Here is a 24,916-nt window from a genome sequence, read left to right on the forward strand (position 1 = left end):
CCCTTGCCTATCTATTAATCTCTAGCCCAAACTTCAGAACCAGTTCAAAAGTTACTTTCCCCAGGGTCCTGCTGTGGTCCTCCAAGCCACTTCCTTTCTCTGTGCTCCTGTGGTAGTTAGTTAATGCCTCTATAATGGAATTTTCTCCTTATCTAGTAGAGGGCTCACACCAAGTGTTCAACGTTGCTGAACGTATGAATGGATTCCTTTCTTTTGCCAGGACAGAAACAGAGACCACTAAAAGGTCTAGGTTTTTCTGTTTCAATCCAAAAGCAACACCAGTAACAGCTGGTGAGTGGGCGGTACTCCAGTTAAATAAGAAGCCTAGTTACCAGAAACAAGCTGATAAGCTATTCAAGGCTAGTGTGTTATGCTCCACCTGTGCATTTATCCTAGCGCTGTAAGGCAAAAGTACCACCCTGCCATGTTTCCTCAGGCTCTGAGTAAGCCAGTACTCCCAAGACCAGGTGTAAAATAGTCATGTGAGATGGTCACAACCAAATTCTTAGACTATAAGCAAAAGTTAACTAGAGATACAACTGTGATACAGTATCTATGCAAAAAGAAGGAAACCATGGCCGTATCATCTTGTTGGAAACATGTATGTAACTTGATGTGTAAAGGTAGTCACCATGAGAAGCCAGGAAGCTTGAGTCACTGGCATGCTTACCTGAGGAAAGCATTTAGATTATATAGCACTGTTTTGGTCTGCCCAGTGCCCGGAAACAAAATACCACTTTCTCTGGGTACCTGCTCCTCCCCTTCCAAACATGTGGTTCTGGGGGGGCTGCCAATGATGGTATACACACACACACACACACACCCTTCTGCCAAGGCACAATGAACATGTGACCCCAATTGAGATTCTCAGTGTATCACCCATCGGGCCAGCCTGATAAGAGATCAGCCAGGGCAGCAAACTGTGGGAGTCCTTTTTCCTCTTCTGCAATAAACTGGGAAGATGCAATCCCAGCATGGCTGGCAATGAGGAGTTCAACCACTCGGAACTGGAGTATGGATGCAAGAAAAAACAGCCAGCTCTCAGAGATAGAGTCCGTCCTGGTAGTGTTCCAGAGCTCCTGTCCTTCCAGCAGTTTACACAAGGCAATCAAGTTCCCTTTCTACCAAACTTAGTTCAAGCCAGGTTTCTGGCACTCACAAGAAAGTCCTACCCACAGTATACTCACCCCCAATCCCTGCCCTCTTGCCATCACAGTCCCCTTCCATTCCTGCCAAATACCTCCATAGGAAGATGTATACATGTCATGTAGATGTATACATGACAAGATATACATCTTTTTATCCACAGCAGCCCAAAATTACTCTACAAGTACCAGAATTTACATGAAAAAGAAAATCATGAAACCAACAAATAATGTCTAACAACAGAGGTATACCTAAGAAAATTACAGTATATACACTTGATGTAATGTTATACAGCCATTTCAAATGATTACAAAGGGGAGAGAGAGAGAGAGAGAGAGAGAGAGAGAGAGAGTGTGTGTGTGTGTGTGTGTGTTTGTGTGTATCATCCCCTCATCCTCAGCCATTCAAATTTTACCAAACATATATAATGGCAGTGGGGAATGGGGGTAATTGTTTTAAACTAGAAAAAACTGTCATCTAATAGTGAAGAATATAAGAATTGCCTATGAAACGTGCGGCTCTGGGCCCCCTGGCCAGGCTTCTCTTTATCTCACCTATGCAAAGGCACACTACTCAAATCTTACTCCTCTCATTCTCAAGTGTCAGCTCCTCCTAGAAGATTTCCCTAACTACTGCATCACACAGGATCTTTTGCACTGAGTATAGGTTATATTAATTAGCTGTGGATTTTAAACTGTTTTGTATTTTGTCTTGTATAACATTTTCATCTCCCTTAGAAAAATAAAACTTTCAGAAGTTATGTATTGTAATTCCATCAGTATCTAAACCAGATATATTCTGTGTTCAGTAACATCCAATAAATACGAGAAACAGGTTTTTTAATAACATGCAATAAACAAGTGCACTCTAACATTGCTGGTGGCAGCATAAAATGAATCAGCCTTTTGGACAATTTGGCAGCATGATGAGCCAGTATAAAATACTGGCCAGGTACAGTGTTTCACACTTGTAATCCTGGCACTTTCAGAGGCCAAGATGGGAAGATCATTTGAAACCAGGAGTTTGAGACCAGCCTGGGCAACACAGCTGGATGCTGTCTCCACAAAAAATAAAAATTAAATTAGCTGGGCATGGTGGTATTCACCTGAAGTCCCAGCTACACAGGAGGGTGAGGTAGTCAGATCCCTTGAGCCCAGAAGTTTTAGGCTGCACTGAATTATGAGCATGCCACCACACTCCAGTTTAGGAATAGTAAGAAATTCTGTCTTTAAAAAAAGTGTGTGTGTGTGTGTGTGTGTGTGTGTACATATATATATATATATACGTAAAATCGGCACTATCTGACCCAGTAATCTCACTCCACAGGATCTATCCTAGGGATTTCAAGAGAAAATACCCTTAAGTCAAAAGATGTCCACTATGGCATTAAATAGCCAAAATGTCCAACAAAGGAAATTATTAAGTAAATCTTGTGAAATCTATTCCATGAAAGAACATGCACCATCATTCAACTTGATTGTTCTGGAGCCTACAACATGGGGTGGTGCCTATGATAGACTAAGTGATCAAAGAATACAGAACGGTATGTAGCCACTGATTAGACCTGGAGCCCAGGTGCACCAGGAGTAATACTGAAAATCAGAGTTTACTTTGTCAGGGTAGTGGAATTATAGCTACCATTTTCTTATTTTTCTAGATTTCTTTTATCATTCCGTTAATGTTTGTTAAAATTTTATTAAAATATGCAAACAGGGATTTCCCTCTCTGGGATCCCCTCTCACAAGAGCATGGGAGCTTGAAAATAAATTAATTAATTAAATATGCAAACATTTGCATTTCAATTCTTTCTTCAGTGTTAACACTGGGATTTCAACCTCTGGATCCTGGTGTCCCTACCATCAGCAGCCACCAGAGAACTAACCACTGGTACTCTTTTGAGTCCTCTACTCTAATGACCGCCTGGCCCAGGATCTCAGGCAGACAATTCAATTAACCTGCATGGCAACGATCACTCAGACTCTGACCCCAATCCTACCTAATTGCACCAACACTATGTATCTGGATGCAACTCTAAGGAGGGATTAAATTAAAAGACACTGAATATTTAAGTTTAAGTATAATTGAAATGTAACAAGCCTACCAAACTCAGAGAGGATTTTTAAATGTTAATACCCAATGCTAAATAGAGTACAGTCATTAAAAAGATCACCTAGAGAAACCTAGTATAATCTTTCTGTAGAACAATTTGAATATATCTATAAAACAGTCCTTAAAATATTCATACTCTTTGGCCCAGTTATTATACCTCTATCAGGAATAATCAGTGAGGTAGACTGGTGGCATGTGCCTATAATCCCAGCTACTCAGGACGCTGAGGTGGGAGGATCACTTGAGGCCAAGGGTTCAGGAAAAGCCCAGGAAAAAGAGTAAGACCCTATCTTAAAAAAACAAAAAAGGAAGAATCAGTGGATAAATATTTATGTACAAGAATATTTGCTGCAGAAGTCATAAGGCAAAAAAAAAAAAAGGAAAATAACCTAAATGCCATTCAAAAAAGAGCTAAATAAATTGCAATACATCCAAGTGATGAAATATTATGCTGGCACAAAAAAATTGTTTTTGAAGAACATTCATGATATGGCAATACACCAGAAAGAGAACATTAAAGTTAAAAAAGCACGATACAAATCTGTATTTTCAGCTTGATACCAACTGTGTGTGCCTGTGTGTGTGTGTGTGTGTGTGTGTGTGTGTGTGTGTGTCAGAGAAAGAAAGAGAATAAAAGGACTGAAATATCAAATAGATCAAAGGAAGATGGTCATTTTGAGGTAGTGAAATGAGTATAATTTTTTCTTAAGTCTTCTGTACTGAATATCACCCTACAACCAGACAGACACAACCACATAGTCCCAGCCCCAGAGCACTGCCCACTGTGTCAGAAGGGCAGGGCGGTACTCACACGGATGGTGCAGTCTCCTTTGCTCTTCTCTCGATGGACTTCCTTCAGGTCCTTCTCCAGTCTCTCCCTCTCCTGCTGCAGGTCACTCAGCTCCTGGGTGATCTTCTTAATGCTTCTACGCAGCCTGTGGTTCTCTGTACTCTTGGTGAGGTTTTGTGAGCGCAGCTCAGCCAAAAGGGCTTCCTTTTCTGATAGAACAGCCTCATAGCCTTCGGACCCCTAGAAGAGAAGGCAGAGAGGCAAGATGAGCTAATTTTCATACCTCATGAAACAAACCAAGAAACCTGGGCTCTTTTTCACATTGGGGGAAAAAAAAGAAAGAAAAAAAAAGATTAACATAGACAACATTCAGAATCCAAAGGAAAAATTATATGAAGATTTTCGAATAACACAAGATAATGTTTCTTATGATGTGATGTTAAGGAAGAAAACAGTATGGTCGTGTGAAAGAAGTATTTTCTTAAAGGACCAGAAGAAAAGCACAAATTTTCACACTAACTGTCTTTAGTTGGGTGAAACTATAATTTACTTTCTTCATATCTCTGTATTTTCAACTGTTCTAAGGTAAGTGAGCATGTTACTTTGATAATGATTTAAAAAACAATTTAATCAAGTCATTTTTAAATGGGAGAAAATGAAGACCTTCATTTGAAAATGTGAAAGTTGTCAGAATCAAAATGGAGTCATTTGTGTTTTGGAAAAAAAAAAAAAAAAAAAAAAAATTTGACAAATAGATTCGGGTAAGGCTATGAAGACGGATTACTCAAACATAAATGCCTCATAACAAAAGCTATCACAAAAGACTCTGTAAAAATCACAACCTTGCACAAAGGCCACTGAAATCCTATACAAAAATACTTCTCCAAGGACATCTCCCCAGCAACTGCCTATCCCACCTAGGGCTGGTGTCATCCTTGTCATTGATCCTTGTAGCCAAGGATAAGTATCTCAATACAGTTACGTAATTCTTATTTTTCTGTAAAAATGTTTGTCTTCCTTAACCTCCCTGAATATGCACATAGCTATGACACATGTATTCCCACTTCAATGTCCTATTCCTTAATAAGTATCATTTTATTTTAGAGAGATTCTCTCTGTTGTTTAGATCGACAAAAAGCACGTATGTAAGCACTTGCAATGTTCATCACATAAGAATGGCTCAAACCCAGAGTCATTTGGAGGAAAAAAAAAAAGTGGTCAGCATGCTAGTTCCATGGCCAGCTTGAGAGACTATAACTTCAGCAAAGTCCAAGTGCAAAATGAGTCAAGAATATGTGAAATTTCAGTAATACACAGTTCACTAAAGAAAACACATACAATTGGCCAGGCACAGTGGCGCATGCCTATAATTCCAGCACTTTGGGAGGCCAATGCCTGCAGATCACCTGAGGTCGGGAGTTTGAGACCAGCCTGACCAACAAGGAGACACCCCATCTTTACTAAAAATACAAAATTAGCCAGGCGTAGTGGCACATGCCTATAATCCCAGCTACTCCGGGAGGCTGAGGCAGCAAAATCACCTGAACCCAGCAGGCGGAGGTTGCAGTAGGCCGAGATTGTGCCATTACACTCCAGCCCAGGTAACGAGCAAAATTCCATCTCAAAAAAACAGAAAATACATACAATTGTCAAATACATGTACATCTGTGAAATGGGAAGTAATTACCTCTCTTTTAATTATATTTTTTCCTTTTTTTTCTGAAAGCTGGTTTATCAGCATTCCACTAAATATAGCATATATACAGAAAGGTACACAAATCATCAGTATACAGCTCAACAAATATTCACAAACTGAACACACTCATATCAAGAAACACATTCTTAGCCAGGCACAGCGACTCACTGACTATAACCCCAACACTTTGGGAGGAATGAGCTCTATTTTGTTATGGTCATTGTGAAGATTAAATAGGATACACAGGCTGGGTATGGTGGCTTACGCCTATAATCCCAGCACTTTGGGAGCCGGAGGCAGGTGGATCACCTGAGGTCAAGAGTTCAAGACCAGTCTGACCAATATGGTGAAACCCCATCTCTACTAAAAATACAAAAATTAGCAGGGCATGGTGGCTGGCACCTGTAGTCCCAGCTACTCGGGAGGCTGAGACAGGAGAATTGCTTGAACCTGGAAGGCTGAGGTTGCAGTAAGCGGAGACTGTGCCACTGCACTCCGGTCTGGGTGACAGAGTAAGACTCCATCTCAAATATACACAAATAAATCTAGTTCTACTTTTCCTTTACTTAGTCATTATCTTTCATTCCCAATCAAAAGATAACAGAGGTTCCACAAACCAAAAGCTATATATAGCAACACTATTAACCAAGAATTTGAAAAACAGACCAAAGTACTATTTTTGTCCAAATACCACCTAATCTAAGGGTGAGCTAACAACATTTACTGTGCCCATATACGCTTTCTTATTTAATCCTTGTGTGATTATCTAGGTTTTACAATGCACAAACAGACTGGGAGAGCTCAAATATCTTGCCAAGGTTACAGTTAGTGACATGGTTTGGCTGTGTCCCCACCCAAATCTCATCTTGAATTGTAGCTCCCACAATTTCCACATGCCAGTGGGAGGGACCCAGTGGGAGGTAACTGAATCATGGGGGCAGATATTTCCCATGCTGTTCTCATGATAGTGAAAAAGTCTCACAAGTTCTGATGGTTTTATAAAAAGCAGGTCCCTTGCACATGCTCTCTTCCTCGTGACCATGAAAGACGTGTCTTTGCTCCTCCTTCACCTTCTGCCATGATTGTGATTCCCCAGCCATGAAGAACTGTGAGTCCATTAAACCTCTTTTCTTTATAAATCCCCAGTCTCAGGCATGTCTTTATTAGCAGCATGAGAATGAATTAGTACAGTTAGCAAGAGAAGAGTCAAGATTCAAATCCATGTCCTACTCCATGTTCTTCCCAATAAAAATAATATGGTATCTCCATATAATGGACTATACACAGTTGTTTAAAAAGACTGAGTAGCACAGAGCTAAACACAAACACACCCCCACACATAAACTAATGAATGCATGTCAACTGCTAAAAATCTAAACAAGCTAACCTGTACTATGTCAATGTCCTGGTAGTGATATTATATCACAATTATGCAAGATGTTACCTTTAGGAGAACTGGGTAAAGAGGATACAGAATGTACATGTAAATCTACAATTACGTCAAAATAAAAATTAAAAAGGAAAAGACTGGGTAGATCTCTATATACTGCCACGGCAAGAATGTTAAATTTTTTTAAATGGTCATAGAACAAAATACATATTATGATCCTATTTCATTGTTTAAAGTTTATATGCATATATGTACAAATATGCATTAGAGTCAAAGCAAGAGGCAGCTAATTTTTTCTATCAATCTCTTACTACTACTTTAAGTATTTTATAAATTTCCTACAATGTGCATTTTTACTTTAATAGCTGGAAGGATGCCGTTTCCAATTTGAAAATATTTTTTTAATGAGTATGGAGGTAGCAGCAGCCAGGCCACACTATCACCTGAACAGTGATAGCAGTGATCAGAATTCACATCTCTGCTTCTGAACTTTTGGCAATCACATCAAGGGTTTAAATATCACCTGCTGTTGCTTCAATGTCAGGCTTGATGCCAACCTTGTGAACGCTGGCTATTTAACTCATGCTGCAGTTGGCTCAAATCACAGGATATCCCAAAAAGATCCCAATACACGGGGGGAAAAAAATGTATTTACAAGTATCTGTGCACTATTCAAACTATGTAGACCTCACAATGAGATCACTAATGTAGGTGTGTTGTGTGCATTTACTCACACACCAGCAGAGGAGTGGAAAGAACATAGGCTTTGAAGACAGACTTGAGTTCAAGTCCTGCAAAAACTCACTGATTTGTAAATCTGCTACCTCGTTGGGCAAGGATTAAATGAGGATTCTCTGAAGAGCCAACCTGACATGTATAACCTGAGGAGTTACAATAGTTCTTGATCTCTGTGTGCTGCAAGATAAGAAAGCTGACCAACACTGTACGCTGTAAGACCTCAAAACTCATTCTTAAAGTTTTTTGACTAAGACTGGGGGTTATTAAGTTAAATGTACGTGATAAATCTGGGTAACATTTAAATTTACAAGATTCCTTTCTTTCCTTTAAGGCCTATAATAACAAGTAAAATATCACAATGTTTATATCAGTCTCTCTAGCTATCAGCAGCCAACAGATTTTTTCCTAAGCAATGGAAAACACAATTTTCCCAAGAATTCAGCTTCTAAAGCTTGTTATTTTCTATGCAAGAAAAAAGAGAAACAGTATAATCTTAGCTCCATTTCATCAACCACTGTCAAAACGGTGAGAGAAGGCAAGTCTGAGATTCCAAAAGCAAAGATCTGTCTATGTTCCTAGCGTACCATGATTTAAACCAAATTACTTCAATTATTCTTATTGTGAACCAAAGCTCTGCAAAAGATAAGGCATGGGATATGAATCTTGGAAATGAAACAGTCTTAAATTAGATTTAATTTCTAACTTCTACATTACAACCAAAAGCAACATCAGTGCAAGGGGTGGGAGGAGGAAGCTTCAGGCAGCAGGGATTTATTTTGTTGATGACACTTTATTGATTGATTAAGTTATTAGTGATAGGTATAAGCTGTATAGAAAACTAGATACATGAGAAGAAACACATTAAAATAATTTAAAATACAAAATTAAAATTAGGAAGAAAGAGGGCTTGATCAGCAGGAGTCCTTATAGTTCCACATTGGTGGGTAGAGGGAGGAGAGAAAAGGCAGGTCAAAACCATCAAGGTCTGGAACAGAACCTGGAAAGGAGCAGCTGAGACCAAAGCAGCCAGGGGAGGGAGATATGGGTTGACAGTAAAAGCACAGTCTTTGGAGTCAGATTGGCTCTGGAGTCAAATCCTAGCTCTATTACTTACCAGTTCGGGGAGCCTAAGCAAGTTACTAGAATTTAACTTGGATTTCCTCAGCAGTTAAAAAAAAAAAAAAAAAAATTAATAGTATTTACTTCATTGAGCAGCTATGCAGATAACTGAGATAATCTATGCGGAGCACTTAGCAGGCCTTGGCACGTAGTATGTGTTCAATAAATGCCTCATGGCCGGGCGCGGTGGCTCAAGCCTGTAATCCCAGCACTTTGGGAGGCCGAGGCGGGTGGATCACGAGGTCAAGAGATCGAGACCATCCTGGTCAACGCGGTGAAACCCCGTCTCTACTAAAAATACAAAAAATTAGCTGGGCATGGTGGCACGTGCCTGTAATCCCAGCTACTCAGGAGGCTGAGGCAGGAGAATTGCCTGAACCCGGGAGGCGGAGGCTGCGGTGAGCCGAGATCGTGCTATTGCACTCCAGCCTAGGTAACAAGAGCGAAACTCCGTCTCAAAAAAAAAATAAAATAAAATAAAATAAATAAATGCCTCTTGCTATTATTAGCAATTACTACATTAACATCTTGGTTCTGCCATTTGCTAACTATGTGACAGTGAACAAGCCGCATATACTCCTTGGCCTCAAAACCTCACAAATACAGTCATGCACAGTGGTTCACACCTGTAATCCCAGCACTTTGGAAGGCCAAGGTGGGTGGATCACTTGAGGTCAGGAGTTCGAGACCAGCCTGGCCAACATGGTGAGACCCTGTCTTTAGTAAAAATTAGCCAGGCATGGTGGTGGGCTGTAATGCCAGCTGCTCAGAATGTTGATGCAGGAAAATTGCCTGAACCCAGGAGGTGGAGGTTCCAGTGAGCAGAGATTGCACCACTGCACTCGAGCCTCAGCGACAGAGCGAGACTCCGTCTTAAAAAAAAATTCACAAACACAAGGGGGATGATGATTACCTTCCCCAGAGGCTGGCGAAGATTAAATGAGATAATTCACGTATCTTCCACTATTACTTACCACAGAGAACACTCAGCACTCCTAAATGTGGAGGTACTTACATATTGAGGAGGGGGCTAGAAAAGCTCCCAAATCTGGTGGAGAATTTCCCTTTAATTAGACTGAACAAATTCTATCACTAAAGACCACCCACAGTTTTCCTTATTAAAATCATCCAAGTTCCTTTCAGCTGCAGAGTCCTCGCCTCACCAGGGGTCAGGATCAAAGAGACTGCCACTTAAGTCAAAGTGAACACTTACCTGGAATTCCTGGGTCTGTGCTTTCTGCAGAGCCTCTCTGGCTTTAGCAAAGGCAGCACTGAGCTCTTCAATTTCAGAGTTAAGTCCTTCAACCTGGGGAAAAATCAAGAATTCCAGCCAAGTATATGACAGGCCCCTCCTCTCTCTGCACAGCCCACATGCTTTTCCTGCTCAATTGTGTCCTGCTTATAATCAAGGGCTTTGTAGTCAGAAAAGATCCGAGTGGGATTTCCAGTTTAAGCCGTTTACTAGCTGGGTAACTTCAGGCAAGGTACCTAACATCTTTGAGACTCCATTGCCTCAACTGTAAAATGAGGATGCCACCACTCACCCAGCTCTTGTGTTGTTAGGGTTAAATAAGGTAATGTGCATCACTGCTAAAATAATGCCTGGTTCATATTGTTACCATTATTATTATCTGCACAGATTACCTACCCAACAACCTAGCCTGGATATTCCCCAAATTCCTCATCTTCCAGTGACTTTCTCCTACACCCTGGAGTTGGCCATGAACCACTGTGGCCACACTCTGGACTTTGCCAGCACCCAGAGCAGCTCCGCCACCAATGTCCTGACACACTGAAGCCCTCCCATCTCTGCTGGGGCTAAAACTCCCCACACGTGATACAATGTTGACTTTTTGGTTTTTTTTTTTTGAGACAGGTTATTGGTCTGTCGCGCAGGCTAGAGTACAGTGGCTGATCACAGCTCACTGCAGCTCAACTTCCCAGGCTCAAGCAAGTCTCCTGCCTTAGCCTCCCAAGTAGCTGGGACCATGGCTACATGCCACCATATCTGGCTACTTTTATGTATTTTTATAAGAGATACAGTCTCACCTTGTTGCCCAGGCTGGTCCTCCCACCTCAGCCTCCCAAAATGTTGGAATAAAAGGACACCATGCCCACCATGACTACTATTACTAGGAGGCCAATCTCTGCTGCATCTGACACTGGTGATCATTCAAACTCCTTAGCAACACCACCACAGTTTCCTGGTTATTTTCCTACTTCTGCAACCATTCCTTCTGTCTCCTTTGTGCATTCCCCTTCCTATCCCTGAAATTCTGATGTCCTCTGCAATCCCATCGTCAACCTTCTTTCCCAGTCTATACTCTCCATAGATAAGTAGATCAACTCTCAAAATCTTAACTCACACCTGTACACAAGGGATTCCTAGATTGATCTCTTCAGGACTGAGCTCTGTCCAAACTTTAGGCATGCACATTATCTGCCTCCTGGACATCTCACATGGATGGTCCATGGGCTCCTCAAAGTCTGCACTTTCTTTTTGTTTTTTTTTTTTGAGACTGAGTTTTGCTCTTGTTACCCAGGCTGGAGTGCAATGGCACCATCTCGGCTCACCGCAACTTCCGCCTCCTGGGTTCAAGCAATTCTCCTGCCTCAGCCTCCTGAGTAGCTGGGATTACAGGCACGCGCCACCATGCCCAGCTGATTTTTTTGTATTTTTAGTAGAGACGGGGTTTCACCATGTTGACCAGGATGGTCTCGATCTCTTGACCTCGTGATCCACCCGCCTCGGCCTCCCAAAGTGCTGGGATTACAGGCTTGAGCCACCGCGCCCAGCCCAAAGTCTGCACTTTCTAATCAGATTCATCACATCTAACACTGCCCCAAATCTTGCCATCAGCCTCCATTGTCCACGCTTTGAACTGAGTCAATGGCACCACCATACCTCTAGTCATGCAAGCCAGACACCTAGAAGTCATCCTTCACTATGCTTCTCTGAAGCACCACATCTAATCCTCTAATTTTCCCAACCCTATTTCTAATTACTTTGAATTTTATTTCTTGAATAAGCCCCTCTCCCTCCATTCCTACCTGCTGCGCCCACTGCTCTCATTCAGCCTTTCTTAGCTCTCACAGAGGCTACTGGCCTCCCAGCCTCCATTCTCTCCCTCCTGCAATCCACTCTTCAGATAGAGCCAGGGACCTCTCCAAAATGAAAACGTGCTTAAGAGTTTTCAGAGGACTAAGTACCACTCAAGCAGCTCAATATGATTAGTTTCCCCAACCCCCACCAGCTGGCCACTTGAAGAAGCTTCAACTTCTCTCTCCTCCTTTAAGTTTTCTACTTTGTGCTCTGACAACTCCAAACTGTCTGTGGTGCACATAGGGTCTCTCCTAACTAAACACCTTGACCAATGTTCTCCCTCTGTCCAAAATGGCCTCCCCGTCCCTGCCTTCCCTCCCAACTAACTCCCACTCATCCTTTAAGATGCAGCTCAGACACCTTCTACTCCCCACACATGACATCCACACCTAATCTGGATCAGGTCCCCTTCCCTCTACCTCCCCAGCTCCCTACACTTCCCTCAATCACAACACTCATCACTCTTTCTTCCCCAGTAGACTTGCAGGCAGAGTTGGGTTTTCTTCTCTATGTCTGTGCCTAGCATAGTTACTAGGACACAAGAGATTGCCATAGTAAGGACAAGAAAACAGCACAGAACCATCAACTACCACCTTGGATCACAAAGGCAACACTCAGGTAGCTCTTTAACCGGCTCGGCCATGGCCTTGCCTCCCAAAACTCCTTTATCTCAATTTTCTGTTATCCTTCAGAAGATTAGACCTGCATCATCCAATGTAGCAGTCACTAGCCACATGTGGCTCTCGGCATGTGAAATGCAGTTAGACTAAACTGAGGTGTGCTATAAACACATCTGGACTTCAAAATGCTTAGTTCTGGAAAAAAAAGTGTGGACTATCTTATTACTTTTGTTTTACTGATTACATGTTGAACTGATTATGTTTGGACTGATGATGTTGAACTGATTATATTATATATACATATATACAATTAAAATTAATTTCATTTCTTTTTACTTCTTTTAATGTGGCCACTTTTTACTTCCTTTTAATGTGAAAGCTTTAAATCACATATGTAACTCATATTTCTACTGGACAGCACTGGATTAGACCCTCCAAAAGAATTTCCGGTTGACTACAGGATCATTTCCTGACTTCACTATCTCAGCTCTCTTATAAACTTTTTATCTAAAGCTAAAAATTCAGGGTAGGACAGGCCAGTCATAGAAGCTAATAAAGAAAAATCTTACTTCAAGTGTATCAGACATACCTCTTTTTCCTTTGATTTTAATGCCATGGTTAAACCCTGAATGGCTTTATCCCTCTTTAAACTATTTTTCTTCTCAGTAGAAATTTCTCTTTCCTTCTCTCTCAGGTCCTTCTCAAGTGCCTAAATTAGATTAGAAAAAGATTCACTAAGTTGATGCGTTCCAACCAAAATGCACTGTAAATATATCTTTAAGAGCACACTCAAATGCAGTTATTCTATCTTATTCCTGTCAACCTGTGATTAATGTTTCCAAGTGGAGCTGAACACAGTGGCATCAGCTCCAAGTTACTGTGTTACCGCTCCCGGCAACAGGGCTGGGTGAAGGGAAGGGGATCAAATCAGTTAAGACGATGACAGCTACTCCTATGGGAAGGATTCCAATGCCTTCTGGAATTTGAATACAGTCACTCAGAGTCTTTGAAACCATACCAGGTTATTTGGGGGAAATAACAGATCATTAATTTCATTCCTTTTGATGGAGACTGAACTATACATTTATAGTCTGAGTTCATTTCTAAAGATAATCACCACTGCCTCCCTCCCGGGCTGTTGCGAGGATCAAATGGGATAATGGATGTGAAAGCACTTTCTAAGCTGGCAGGCACTACACAAATGCCTCCTGCTGTGACAGAGGAACCACGGAGCAGGGGCAGGTCCGAATCTTTGCTCTACCTCTTCCTAGCTATGTGCTCTTAGGCAAGTGACCTCACCTCTCAGGGCCTCAGGTACCACATCTGTAAAATGGGAATGCCTACTTCACAGAGTTACTGCAAAGATTAAGAAACCCTTTCTTGAGTACCTTAGGCTTGGCTGGTATACAGCAGCATTCAGTGAATGACAGCTATTGTGACACAGAATTATCTGCTGCACTCAGAATAAAACAAGAGGCAAGAATAGGCTAAATCTTCAATACATTTTTTAAAATTGTATCAGCATACCTGGATCCTCTCTTCAAAGCTGTTTCTCTCCTTCTGATGTTCCATTTGTGCAGCCTAAGAAAAGGCATTAATTGGTGTCAAGAAGAGACGTGCAATCCAACAGCTTCTCCAGAACAATTAGAATGAGCACGTCCTTGTTGCCTACTCACTTTCCCCTACTACTGCGGCACTCATTAAAACAAGTGTCCCCTCCCTCTCTCTGCCCCACCCAAAGCCCCGCCTGATTTGAATGAAGAAAAACGTGAAGACAAACAACCTACACTAGTTGATCACCAGCCCCACAGAGAGTAAACCAAGGTGCTGCTGAACAAGATGGAGGCCTACTAGAGGGCAGGGCCGGGGAAGTGGGAAAGAGGGTTGAGAGGAGGGGCAGGGGACAACCGTGGATCAGAGATGAAAAGGAACTGCCAAGGCTACAGCGTTCACTGCCAGGGCAGGAACACAGGCCCTGCCCCACAAAGAAATCAAGACTTTCTGTGAACAACCGGAACATCCCCAATGTGAACATTACCATGTGCAGCAGCTACTCTTAGTCCAACAAGAATGGAAGGCCTAGACGAAGACCTACCTGCACTTCCCTGGCCTGCCTACCCTCTTCAAAAGAGCTTGCTGGGGAGGCCGCCTAATGCGGAAGCAGGAGTCCGGGGAGGCTGTGGGGTCAGTTACTAGTAATCCATCTCTTGGAACCTGGAAAAATGTAACAATTCCTCTGAGGCTGTTTCTAAATTTGACAAGGAGACCATGAGCTCTATCTCACCAGGTGGCTAAGAGGACTGAACGAGGGGGTATGCGGAACCTCTCCTGTGCTGCCAAGCCTGATACAAGTTAGTTCCCTTCCCACCCTACCTCTCAAGTTGCAGACGAAAGTTGGCCTCATGCCTACTTCTAACCAAAAAGGCAAGATGGAAAACAATGTACCACAACTGCATCCTAAGAAAACCCAAAGGATGAAAATAAAGTCCCCAGGTAACAGCAGATCAGTACATGGTAAAACAGAGCCAAGCAGGTAGGGACTGGTTTTTTTAAGCAACTCTTTTTTTTTTTTTGAGACAGAGTCTTACTCTGTCTCCAGGCTGGAGTGCAGTGGTGCGATCTCGGCTCACTGCAACCTCTGCCTCCCAGGTTCAAGCGATTCTCCTGCCTCAGCCTCCCGACTAGCTGGGACTACAGGCACCAGGCACCATGCCCAGCTAAATTTTGTATTTTTAGTAGAGACAGTGTTTCACCATGTTGGCCAGAATGGTCTCAATCTCTTGACCTCATGATCCGCCTGCCTTGGCCTCCCAAAGTGCTAGGATTACAGATGGAAGCCACCGCACCTGGCCTTAAGCAACTCTTCATAGGAACAGGAGGCTGAGAAGGAAAAAAGAACGTCAGGACTCCTGACAAAGGCAGTTTCTGCTCACTCTTCAGCTGACAGGGAACTCATATTTAGAAGCAGACTGTGTGTGAACCATGAGGACTGAATGCGCATTCCATTTTCCACAGAGGAGCCTAGGTGGCTAATTAAAGTCCCTGCTTCATGTCCCGTCACCTCACCTCAGTTTCTCTCTCCTTCTCTTCCCTCCCAGCAGCACAAAATCCTCGGAGCTCTCTAGATGACACATTCTCATCAGGAGATGCCATCTGAGATTTCTCTTCTTTAAGGCACTGAATTAAAGCTTCTTTGCTCTTCAAAGACAGCTTCAACTCCTCAATCAGTCTAAAAGAGAACAAAATTTAAATATTAATTCTAAGCTGTTCTCTTAGCTCAGTGGAGGAGGAGGCAGGAAATGGGGCCAGGTATCTTCAAAGTAGACATACACAATGGCTGAACATAAACAGAATCACATTTTGCAGGGAGGAGATTAAGGACCAGAATTTGTGTGACACTCACTGGTCCCCTGCCTGCCTCCAGCCTGGCTCCAGTCAATTCAACTCAGAGCTTCTGGACTTTAACCAAGCTGTACTCCTGTTCAAATACCTTTGACGCCCCCACCAACAGCAGTGGACTACTAATTTTTTTTGGCCAAGAAATCATCTCTCCAAAAGAAATGTCACTGAAATCTAAGCAAACAAAACCAATGAAGGAGAGCCGTTCCGGTGAGTGTGGAATAAGTGGAATGTCTTGCCAAGGCTTCTCAGGGCAAAGTATAAAAACATACTGACGTTCAAGATAAAAGTGAAATTCCTTCGCAGGCATTGTAGGCCCAGGTCTTAGGGCTTACCAGATCAGAGGCCCCTGCTGACAGCTTCGGTCTCCTCTCTCACAGGAAACCATCGCCCTCCCCGTCTCCACTCAGTAGCCTCATTTCCAGTTCCCTGCGGAAGCCAGACTGTTTCATACCTCTACGCCTTTGCTTATGCTATTCCCTCCACCTAAAATGCCCTTCCCCACCCTACCCCCACTTCACCCCCACCTCTACCTGACAAACACCCATTCATCCTGCCAGAATTAATCAAGTATCACCTCCCCTCCAGGAAGCTTTGCTACCCTGCACCCCTAAGGCCCCCCTCAGGAACAGCTGAACACATCCCTCTGTGGGCTGTGTTATCAAACACAATATAATTACCAAGTTATCCCATGGCAACTGGCCCTTGGCCATGGCAAGTAATTCAACCTCTCTGAGCCTGTGCCTCCTCAGCTGCAAAATAGCATTGACTTGCGATCGCGGACCAGAGACAAGGTATTTAAAACAACCTTACACCACTCCTGAAATATGGTGGAACTCAACAAATGGCAGTTGCTGTAATTATTACTTTTTTTTTTTTTTAACATGTAGCAATTAGCATTTTGTCAGAAGACCCTCGGAATAGCCTTTCTGCAGCTAGGGCTCTAAAGCAACTTTGTTTGGTAGAAAGAACAAAGGTTCTGCAGTCAGACAGAGCTGCCCTAGTGAAACACAGCTTCCCAGGATGAAGGTACGGAGGGAGACAAGGTAATTAAAATACCTAGCAGTGCACTAGTTTCCAGGGTGTCAGGCAGCACTGGTGCAATGCTCCAGAAAACCTGGAAAGAGGTGTAAGAGTGCCCTCTAGGGGTTCAACTCTGAAATCGTCACATAATCAATGGGAGAGGTAGTCACCAAAATATACACTTAAAATTAAAGCACTGAGTTGTACGTAGTTTATACGTCAACAAAACTTTTTTTTTTTTTAAGTAACCTTAAAGCAAGTTCTAGATAGGGAACAGAAAAAGTAGGCAGGCCTGGTGGGGACTCCTGTGGCCAAGCTGGAGCACCAGGCCCATCTAAGGGGAGCAGTAGCCTCAATCCAGCAAGATGATACCCAGGGCTGCCAATCTCCCAGGTTTTAAAGAGAAGCTGGAAATCCAGACTTTGGAAATCCAGACTTCTGCATGAAATTCAATTTTTTATATATTAGCAACTAATTCACACTTGAAAAAATACTATAAGCCAAACAGAACATATCTGTTGGCATATATGATCTGCAGGGCTTCCCAGTACTATCTGTCCTAAAGACACAGAGCAGCTCAAAGGCCAGATTGAAGACAATAAAGTCGCTAAAGCATGCACCTTTAAAAAGAGCGGTGGGAGCCCAGAAAGATACTGGCAGAGCCCATCCTCGTGAGCGCTAAAGATTCAACAACCTGCCCTGCCCCGCCCGACAGTGAGTCCATCTGTGTGGCAGACCTGGATCATCTCACCAAGCGAAACCAAGGACTCTGGCTCCAGTTCTCTGCTAACCATCTGAGCTTGACTTAGCTTCCTAGGCAGGCCTGCCTTCAGGGAGGGGGCACACTGATCCTACACCCAGGAGAGTATCACCACCAATGGGGCCACACCCTGAGCAAAAATCCACAGTTGGCATCTGACTGCTGCACTGGTCTCTGGGAGTGAACCTGGGGCACAGCTACCCCTGAGACACAGCTGCATTCACAGGACTGACAAATTGGGTTTCAGTGCCTGTCTAGCCAGACCTATGGGAAATCCCAGGAAGATGCAGCCTTTAGCAAAGCCATGATTCAACATCCATGGAGACTCCACCGCCTAGAACACGGTTAGTACTTGATACACGTTAACCTTTCCCAAAGTCTGCCTTCCAAAAAAGATGAGCGATCAAGCTTCTGTGGCACATGCTAATAGGACCACTCTCCTCTAGGATCGCCTTAAAATTTGCCAAGCTCTGTACCTTTACGTGCTGTTCTCTCTGCTTGGCAAAGCGTCCTCACCCAACTCCCAGGACTCCTTGTCTGACAAGCCCTTCCCATCGCACGCCCAAGCACATCTTGCTCGTCACAGCACAGAACCCTGGGCTCACCTCTATCACAGCATCAATCATGACATATTTTTTTTGACATCTATCCCCTCCCACACTGGGAGCAGTACAGAAGCAGGACAACATTCAGCCCTGCATTCCCAGCACACATTCCCAAGGCTACATACGGTAGTTGGTTAAGGAATGAATCTGTATTTTCTTTAATTCAAGCCTTAATCTATATATCCAACCACATCCTAGACACTACTCACTGAGGCTCAAGGCCCTCAAACCCAGCATGGCCAACTGAAGGCACCATCTTCCCTCTCCCTCTACCCAGAAACATTTCCTCTTTTTTCCTCTTCCCCTGACAAAACTTAATAAACTGCACCATCCCACAGCTACGCATGCTCAAAACTTGGGCAAGGGCCAGTTGCTAAGGCTCATGCCTATAATCTCAGCATTTTGGGAGGCTGGCAAATCACCTGAGGTCAGGAGTTCGAGACCTGCCTGGCCAACATGGTGAAATCCCATCTCCACTAAAAATACAAAAATTACCAAGGCTTTTTTGGTGGTGGGCGCCTGTAATCCCAGCTGCTCAGGAGGCTGAGGTAAGAGAATCACTTAAATACAGGAGGCAGAGGTTGCAGTGAGCCAAGATCATACCACTGCGCTCCAGCCTGGAGGACAGAGTTAAGATTCTGTCTCAAAAAAAAAAACCCTGGGCAAGGTGTGTCGCTGTAGCCTCTCCCCTCATCTCCCAAATCCAGTCAGTCACCAAGCCCTTCAAGCCCATCATGTCTACCTTCTAGCCTGTTCTCCGTTCCCAGCTCTGTCACCTCCACCTTGGTCACCATCAACTCTTTCCTGGATTTCTGCATCAGCCTGAGAAGCAGTGTTCTACTCAGCCCCAGCGCCAATCCATTCCCAAGGGCAGCCAGAAAGACCTTTCTAAATTTAAATCTGATCTTGTCATTCCCCAAAGCCCCACCCAACTCTTCAATGCCTTCTTGTATGCCTTTCAGATAAAACTCAAATTCTTCAGCAAGGTCATGTCACCTCCCAGCTTCCCTCTCCTCACCTCCTCCACCCTCCTTTCCAGAACACAGCACCCAGGCCAGGCTGCGCACCCTCCTGTGCCTGGATCCTGCCATGTTTCTTCTTGCCTCTGGACTTTCACAGGCACTATTCCTTTACTTCCCTTTCTTTGTCCAACTAATTCTTCCTCATCCTAGTACTTCTCCCAGGAAGCTTTTTCTAACCTCTCTAAACTGAATTAGATAAATGTTAACACAGCATTGATCCCACTTAGCCCTTATCATCCTGCTCCTCCCTCTATCCCTCCCACCCTACTAAATGGTAAGTTTCAACCAAACAATGGGATTCCTGGGGAGAGGAACCCAGGCTGTACCACTCCCTTTTGCATTCTCATCACCACTGTGCTAAGTAGAAGATGCTCAGGAAATATTTGTTGAATCAAAGGCATAAAGATCCAATAGAACCAACGAACTGACTGCTCAACATCTGTCAGGACCCTCGCAGGGCCTTGTCTATTCACTCTGCCCCAGGACCTCCTTTCAAATCTATCCCAAGAACTCTCCTTCCCCTTCACAGGTGCCAGGAATTCTGCCTGTTTTTCCTTCTTTGGTGGCTGCTCACATATTTTATTCCCCGGGTCCCCTGCTCCCAGTTTAACTCCTCCAGACCTGTAGTTCCCCCAAGAAGGCAAGCCCATAAGCCTTAGTCTAAGGGCCTCACTGCTGATGGGTTGGGAAAGACTCAAGGGAACACAGAAATGATTCTGTAGAATTCTCGCAGTCTGGAGGCTACATGGGTGGTGCCTAGAAAGGCCGGTACTCTGGGGGGAGGCTCAGTAGGAGGGCACATACCAGGGAAGTTTCTCTTCCCAGCCACGAAGTCAAGAAAAACACAAGGTCTCAAACGGGTAAACTGAGATAATACACATTCACTCCGAGGTACAAGGGGAACCCAGTTTCCTCACTCACCCTGAAATTATTAATCATCAAACTTCCATTTTCCAGATCAAAGCTAAGAAAAGATTGCAGAGCACCAAATAAATGCTCGCACCTCCAAATGCTGAAGCTAGGGCACTTACATGGAGGCATGTGCTCTCCCTCTGGGTCTATTTATTCCCTTTTAAGGATAATCCTATCCCAAGGATTGGGATTTGCTCATCTGATTTTCCAATCTCCACAGGTGGTACCAAGGCAGAAGTAAAAGCAGACAACACTTGAGGAACCAGGGCAATCAGGCCCAGAACACGCTGGGGCACCAAATGACCAAGAAAAAGGAGCCAGTCAGTATCCTCTGAAACAGATCATTTGCATTGGAAGAATTTCTATCAAATTCCAAACAAGCTTGGCTCTTCAACAGATAGGTCACAGGTTATCCAGCAGTTTCTTTTCTATTTAGTTAACCTTCCACTTAGTGACTGCCAGAATAAGGCAAGAGTATCAAAATGGAAGGTTCATGGTAAGGAATAACATCAGCTTTCTCCTGACAAGTTTTTATCAAAAATTTGGTTGCAAAATATGACGGGCATTAAAGATTGCCTAGGACTGGGCATAGTGGCTCATGCCTGTAATCCCAGCATTTTGGGAGGCCAGGCAGATCATGACGTCAGGAGATTGAGACCATCCTGGCCACCATGGTGAAACCCCGACTCTACTAAAAATACAAAAATTAGCCAGGCATGGTGGCACATACCTGTAGTCTCAGCTACTCAGGAGGCTGAGGCAGGAGAATCGCTTGAACCTGGGAGGCAGAGGTTGCAGTGAGCCCCGAGATCACACCCCTGCAATCCAGCCTGGTGACAGAGCGAGATTCCGTCTCAAAAAAAAAAAAAAAAAAAAAAAAAAAGATTGCCTAAAGGCCATATCAGCTATCCAATAAACTATAAGGCATCTGTTTTATCCTGGAGTTCTGTATTTGGTCTCTACTGTTTTCTTTTTGACACCTTGCCCTATACTAATTTGGGCCTTGGCCTGCAATTAAAAGATATGATGGCAAACAAGTCACGTGAAATTCACCGGCATTTCTTGTGGGGGCAGTCGCTCACTGTTCACTTTGGGAAGAACCAGAAAAGTAATCTCCTTTGACAGTGCCAAGTAAAACTGGACTTCTCCTGAGTTACTAGCTTGTTTTACTTCGTTTGCAATGTGAATCTTGTCTCTACCCTCTTTCCTTTGGCTCCCAGGAGGCTTACAGCCAAAACCAAATGCTAACTTTAGTATCTGAGTAGAACATTTCAACATGAATGTCTATCAGTAGACTATCTCTGACCTCATATGACTACGCTAGTCCTTCTCTCTTCCTCCTGACCTTATCCCTAGTTGTCTAACTGTGCTCGAATTGTTCCCATTAGTCACTCAAGTCCTTTGGGAAACATGGGGAGAAGGGAGGGACAAAAGGTAAGAAAAGGCAAGAATTCCTTCCCCACGCTGCCAGATAATGTGATGTCAAGGGATGACAAGGACAAGAGCCAGACCTGTCTTTCTCATCCAGGACCAGAGCCATCTCCGAGTCCCCCTCGTGCATCTTCTTCATCGCTGAAAGCTTGCTTTCCAAACTCAGCCGAAGAGCCTTCTCCGTTTCCGTCCCTGCAAAGGCCTTTTCCAGTTCTGCTTGGGCGGCTTTCACATCCTAGAGTTAAATTAAATGCATTTGATGCAATTTTTCAATACAATTGGGAACATTTTCAAAGGAAATTGGATTAAAATATAAATATTTATGACTTTTTCTCCGGCACATTTCCCCTCCCTGAATTGTACTATACATGGAGAGAATTGGTAATAAATACATTTGCCAGCCATTTTTCCCTCTTGTATCCTGAAGCGTAAGAGGCATTTCCAATGGAAAAGACTCGACTCTGTAAGAACTGCATTTTTGGTTTTGAAAAATCAGATCAATATTTACAGCTTCAATAAGAACAAGGAGAAATGCTCCTCTCAATACTAAACATACATAAATTCCAAAGAGTCACCATAATTTCCATACAAATTCTTCCCACACACCCCTACCGCCCTCACTATTTTTTTTAAGATAATGACTGAACAATTCTAAAGTACGTTTTCTTTATCTCCAAGGTGATTTAGGTGTCGGAGCGGAAACCTCTATGTTCTTCCCAAGAGGTTATAGAAGCCAATGAGGAAATTATCTAAATCATGCAGGCAGTGTCTATGTTAGGGAAAAAGGCCCCGGTGCTTATGAAAGTGACCTGGGAGTATATATGAATGTCCTACTACTCACACCAATTGCCTCCAATTATATCACAAAGATAAACATCAAATAAAATTGGGTTCAAAACCCAGCTCTCCCACGTACTCAGGTAGTTGCGAAACCTCTCTGAGCCTGAGCTTCCCAATCTATAAAATAGGGATAACCACCGTCCCATCAAAAAGCTGCCGTGAGTCTGTCAAATGCCTGCTCCATCACAGGAAGCTCAGGAAAAAATGCTGGCTCCCTCCTCCCCGCCCTTGCCCTCGACAGTGCTGCCCCCACCACTAACTCCCCAGGGGGCTTCCTGTCACTCTCAATGAAAGCTGAAAAAAATAACTTATCATATTCTTAGACAACATCAAAGCCTGTTATTTACTGAATGCCTACTAAATGCCAGGCTCTGAGCAAGGAGCTTCATTCGTATTACCTCTGATCTGTATCCAACCCTAAAATGTTCTATCCTGAGACAATAGAGTACAGCAGTTAGAATGCAGGTCTGAAGCCAGACTACCCGATATTTACTGCCTGTGTGGCCCTCAGCAAGTGAATCAGCCACTCTGTGTCTATTTCATCATCTGTTTAAAAAAAAAAAAAAAAAAAAGGATGACAGAAGTATTCACCTCACAGAGGTTTACTGAAAAGATTACCTTTATGTCTATAAAGAGCTTAGAAGGATGTCTCACACAATGAAATGGTAAGCCCACAATAAATTGTTAATACCACAGTTATTATTACAATTACCACTGCAAACCAGGCATCACTGTCCTCATTTTACAGATGACGAAGCAGAGGCTCAAAGTAGGCAAATACCTTAGCCCAGGTAATAAAACCAGTAAGTGACAGAGCAAAGATCTGGCACCCCAACACATGAGAAAGCACTTACAGGGAAAAACAAATGAACCAGTAAGTTACACCTCATAATTACATTTCAGCTAAAATTCAGAATTTGTGATCAGGAGACCCTTCCTGTAGTTCTAGTTCTACCATTTCTCACCTATACTATGTTTCCGACCCTCTCCAAGCCTGTTTCCACACCAGTATTTTGGGCCTAATATCTACATATCCCCAAGAGGACAATTTAAGGGCTGATGTGAACATCATAAATGGAAAATCGTGAACTGCAAAATACAGTGTCTGCTCTTTGTATCCAGAAGTGCTTTTGGTGCCATTTCTCTCCATATCTAAAAAGAACCAGAGGTTCAGGTAGAGAAACTGTGATAAAACTATAGATTTCAAAGACCAAGAACCAAATAGTACTACTTAATACTAGCTTAAAATAGATAAGAACTTTTTAACATCTAGGAGAAAGAATTTTCTAGCCAAGAAACATCCTGACTCCCATCACAGTGACAGAAATACCTAACTGAGAATAAATAGAAGGAGAAGTGGCGTGGAATACCTCACAGAGAAAAGACCGGCAGGATGGTTGGAGAGAAGCTGGATACCAGGGACCAGAGCTGGACGGACAAGCAGTGGCCTAAAGGTCAGAGTCTGGTTCCAGGTTTGGTTACTGTTAGGTAAGTCGTTTCCCTTCTCTGGTCCTCAGCTTCCACATAAACAATGGGCTAAACTAGACAATAAGCAGAGTGCTGCTTAGAAAAAGCATGGGCTTTAAAATCAGCATAGTTAAACCCAGGATTAAATCTATTAGTATTAGATTAAACACATTAGTACTTCTCACTGTATCTCAGCGTCCTCATACAGAAATGAAGACCACAATGGTCAGTTTGCAGGGTAAAGGGGTTAGAAATTGTACATGTAAAATGCCTGAAATGGGGCTACAATGCAGGAAATGCTCAATAAGGGTGGCTGTTGTTTCTGCTGAAACTGATGGTTTATGAAAAAAAGAAACAAAACTATACCAGCCTGGTATTAATTAACTCACTGTAAGAAATATACTGCCCTCGGGATTTCCAGACTTGCCTTTTGTAAAACGAGTATTCTTTTGGTCAGGAGATCTTCCACCTGCTGCACCTTCTTTCGAGCATCTTCTTTTACCCGCTGGATTTCAGAGCCACCCGCTTCAGCTAAGCTCTCAACTGCTTTGCTGCAAAAAGAGGCACCGCGGTAAAACGTGCAAGGGTGACAGTACGAGGGTCATTTCGCAGCCCCAAAAAGACAAGGAATATTTGTTAGTCACCTCACCCACAGACCTGTGCTGAGCTTCTTTTTCTTTAGCTTAATATTCATAATTCAAAAACACAGATAAGAAAAAAGTAAGATTCACCCATAATCTTGTCAC

At 43.2% G+C, this 24,916-nt stretch overlaps 1 protein-coding gene across 1 annotated transcript in view; it reads right to left on the reverse strand.

The window, feature by feature from the left end:
* The window catches only part of CDK5RAP2 (CDK5 regulatory subunit associated protein 2), a 197,461-nt gene that overhangs the window by 129,342 nt on the left and 43,203 nt on the right, over window positions 1-24,916 (reverse strand). Inside the window, exons 6-12 of the mRNA XM_003925184.4 lie at window positions 24,598-24,721; window positions 21,944-22,098; window positions 15,778-15,940; window positions 14,239-14,292; window positions 13,301-13,420; window positions 10,202-10,294; window positions 4,067-4,285 (exon numbers count right to left, since the gene is read on the reverse strand). Coding sequence (XP_003925233.1) covers window positions 4,067-4,285; window positions 10,202-10,294; window positions 13,301-13,420; window positions 14,239-14,292; window positions 15,778-15,940; window positions 21,944-22,098; window positions 24,598-24,721 — 928 coding nt within the window. The remainder of the gene's footprint in view (window positions 1-4,066; window positions 4,286-10,201; window positions 10,295-13,300; window positions 13,421-14,238; window positions 14,293-15,777; window positions 15,941-21,943; window positions 22,099-24,597; window positions 24,722-24,916) is intronic.

This window comes from Saimiri boliviensis, chromosome 2 (genome assembly GCF_048565385.1).
Source record: "Saimiri boliviensis isolate mSaiBol1 chromosome 2, mSaiBol1.pri, whole genome shotgun sequence".
Classification (NCBI taxonomy): Eukaryota; Metazoa; Chordata; class Mammalia; order Primates; family Cebidae; genus Saimiri; species Saimiri boliviensis.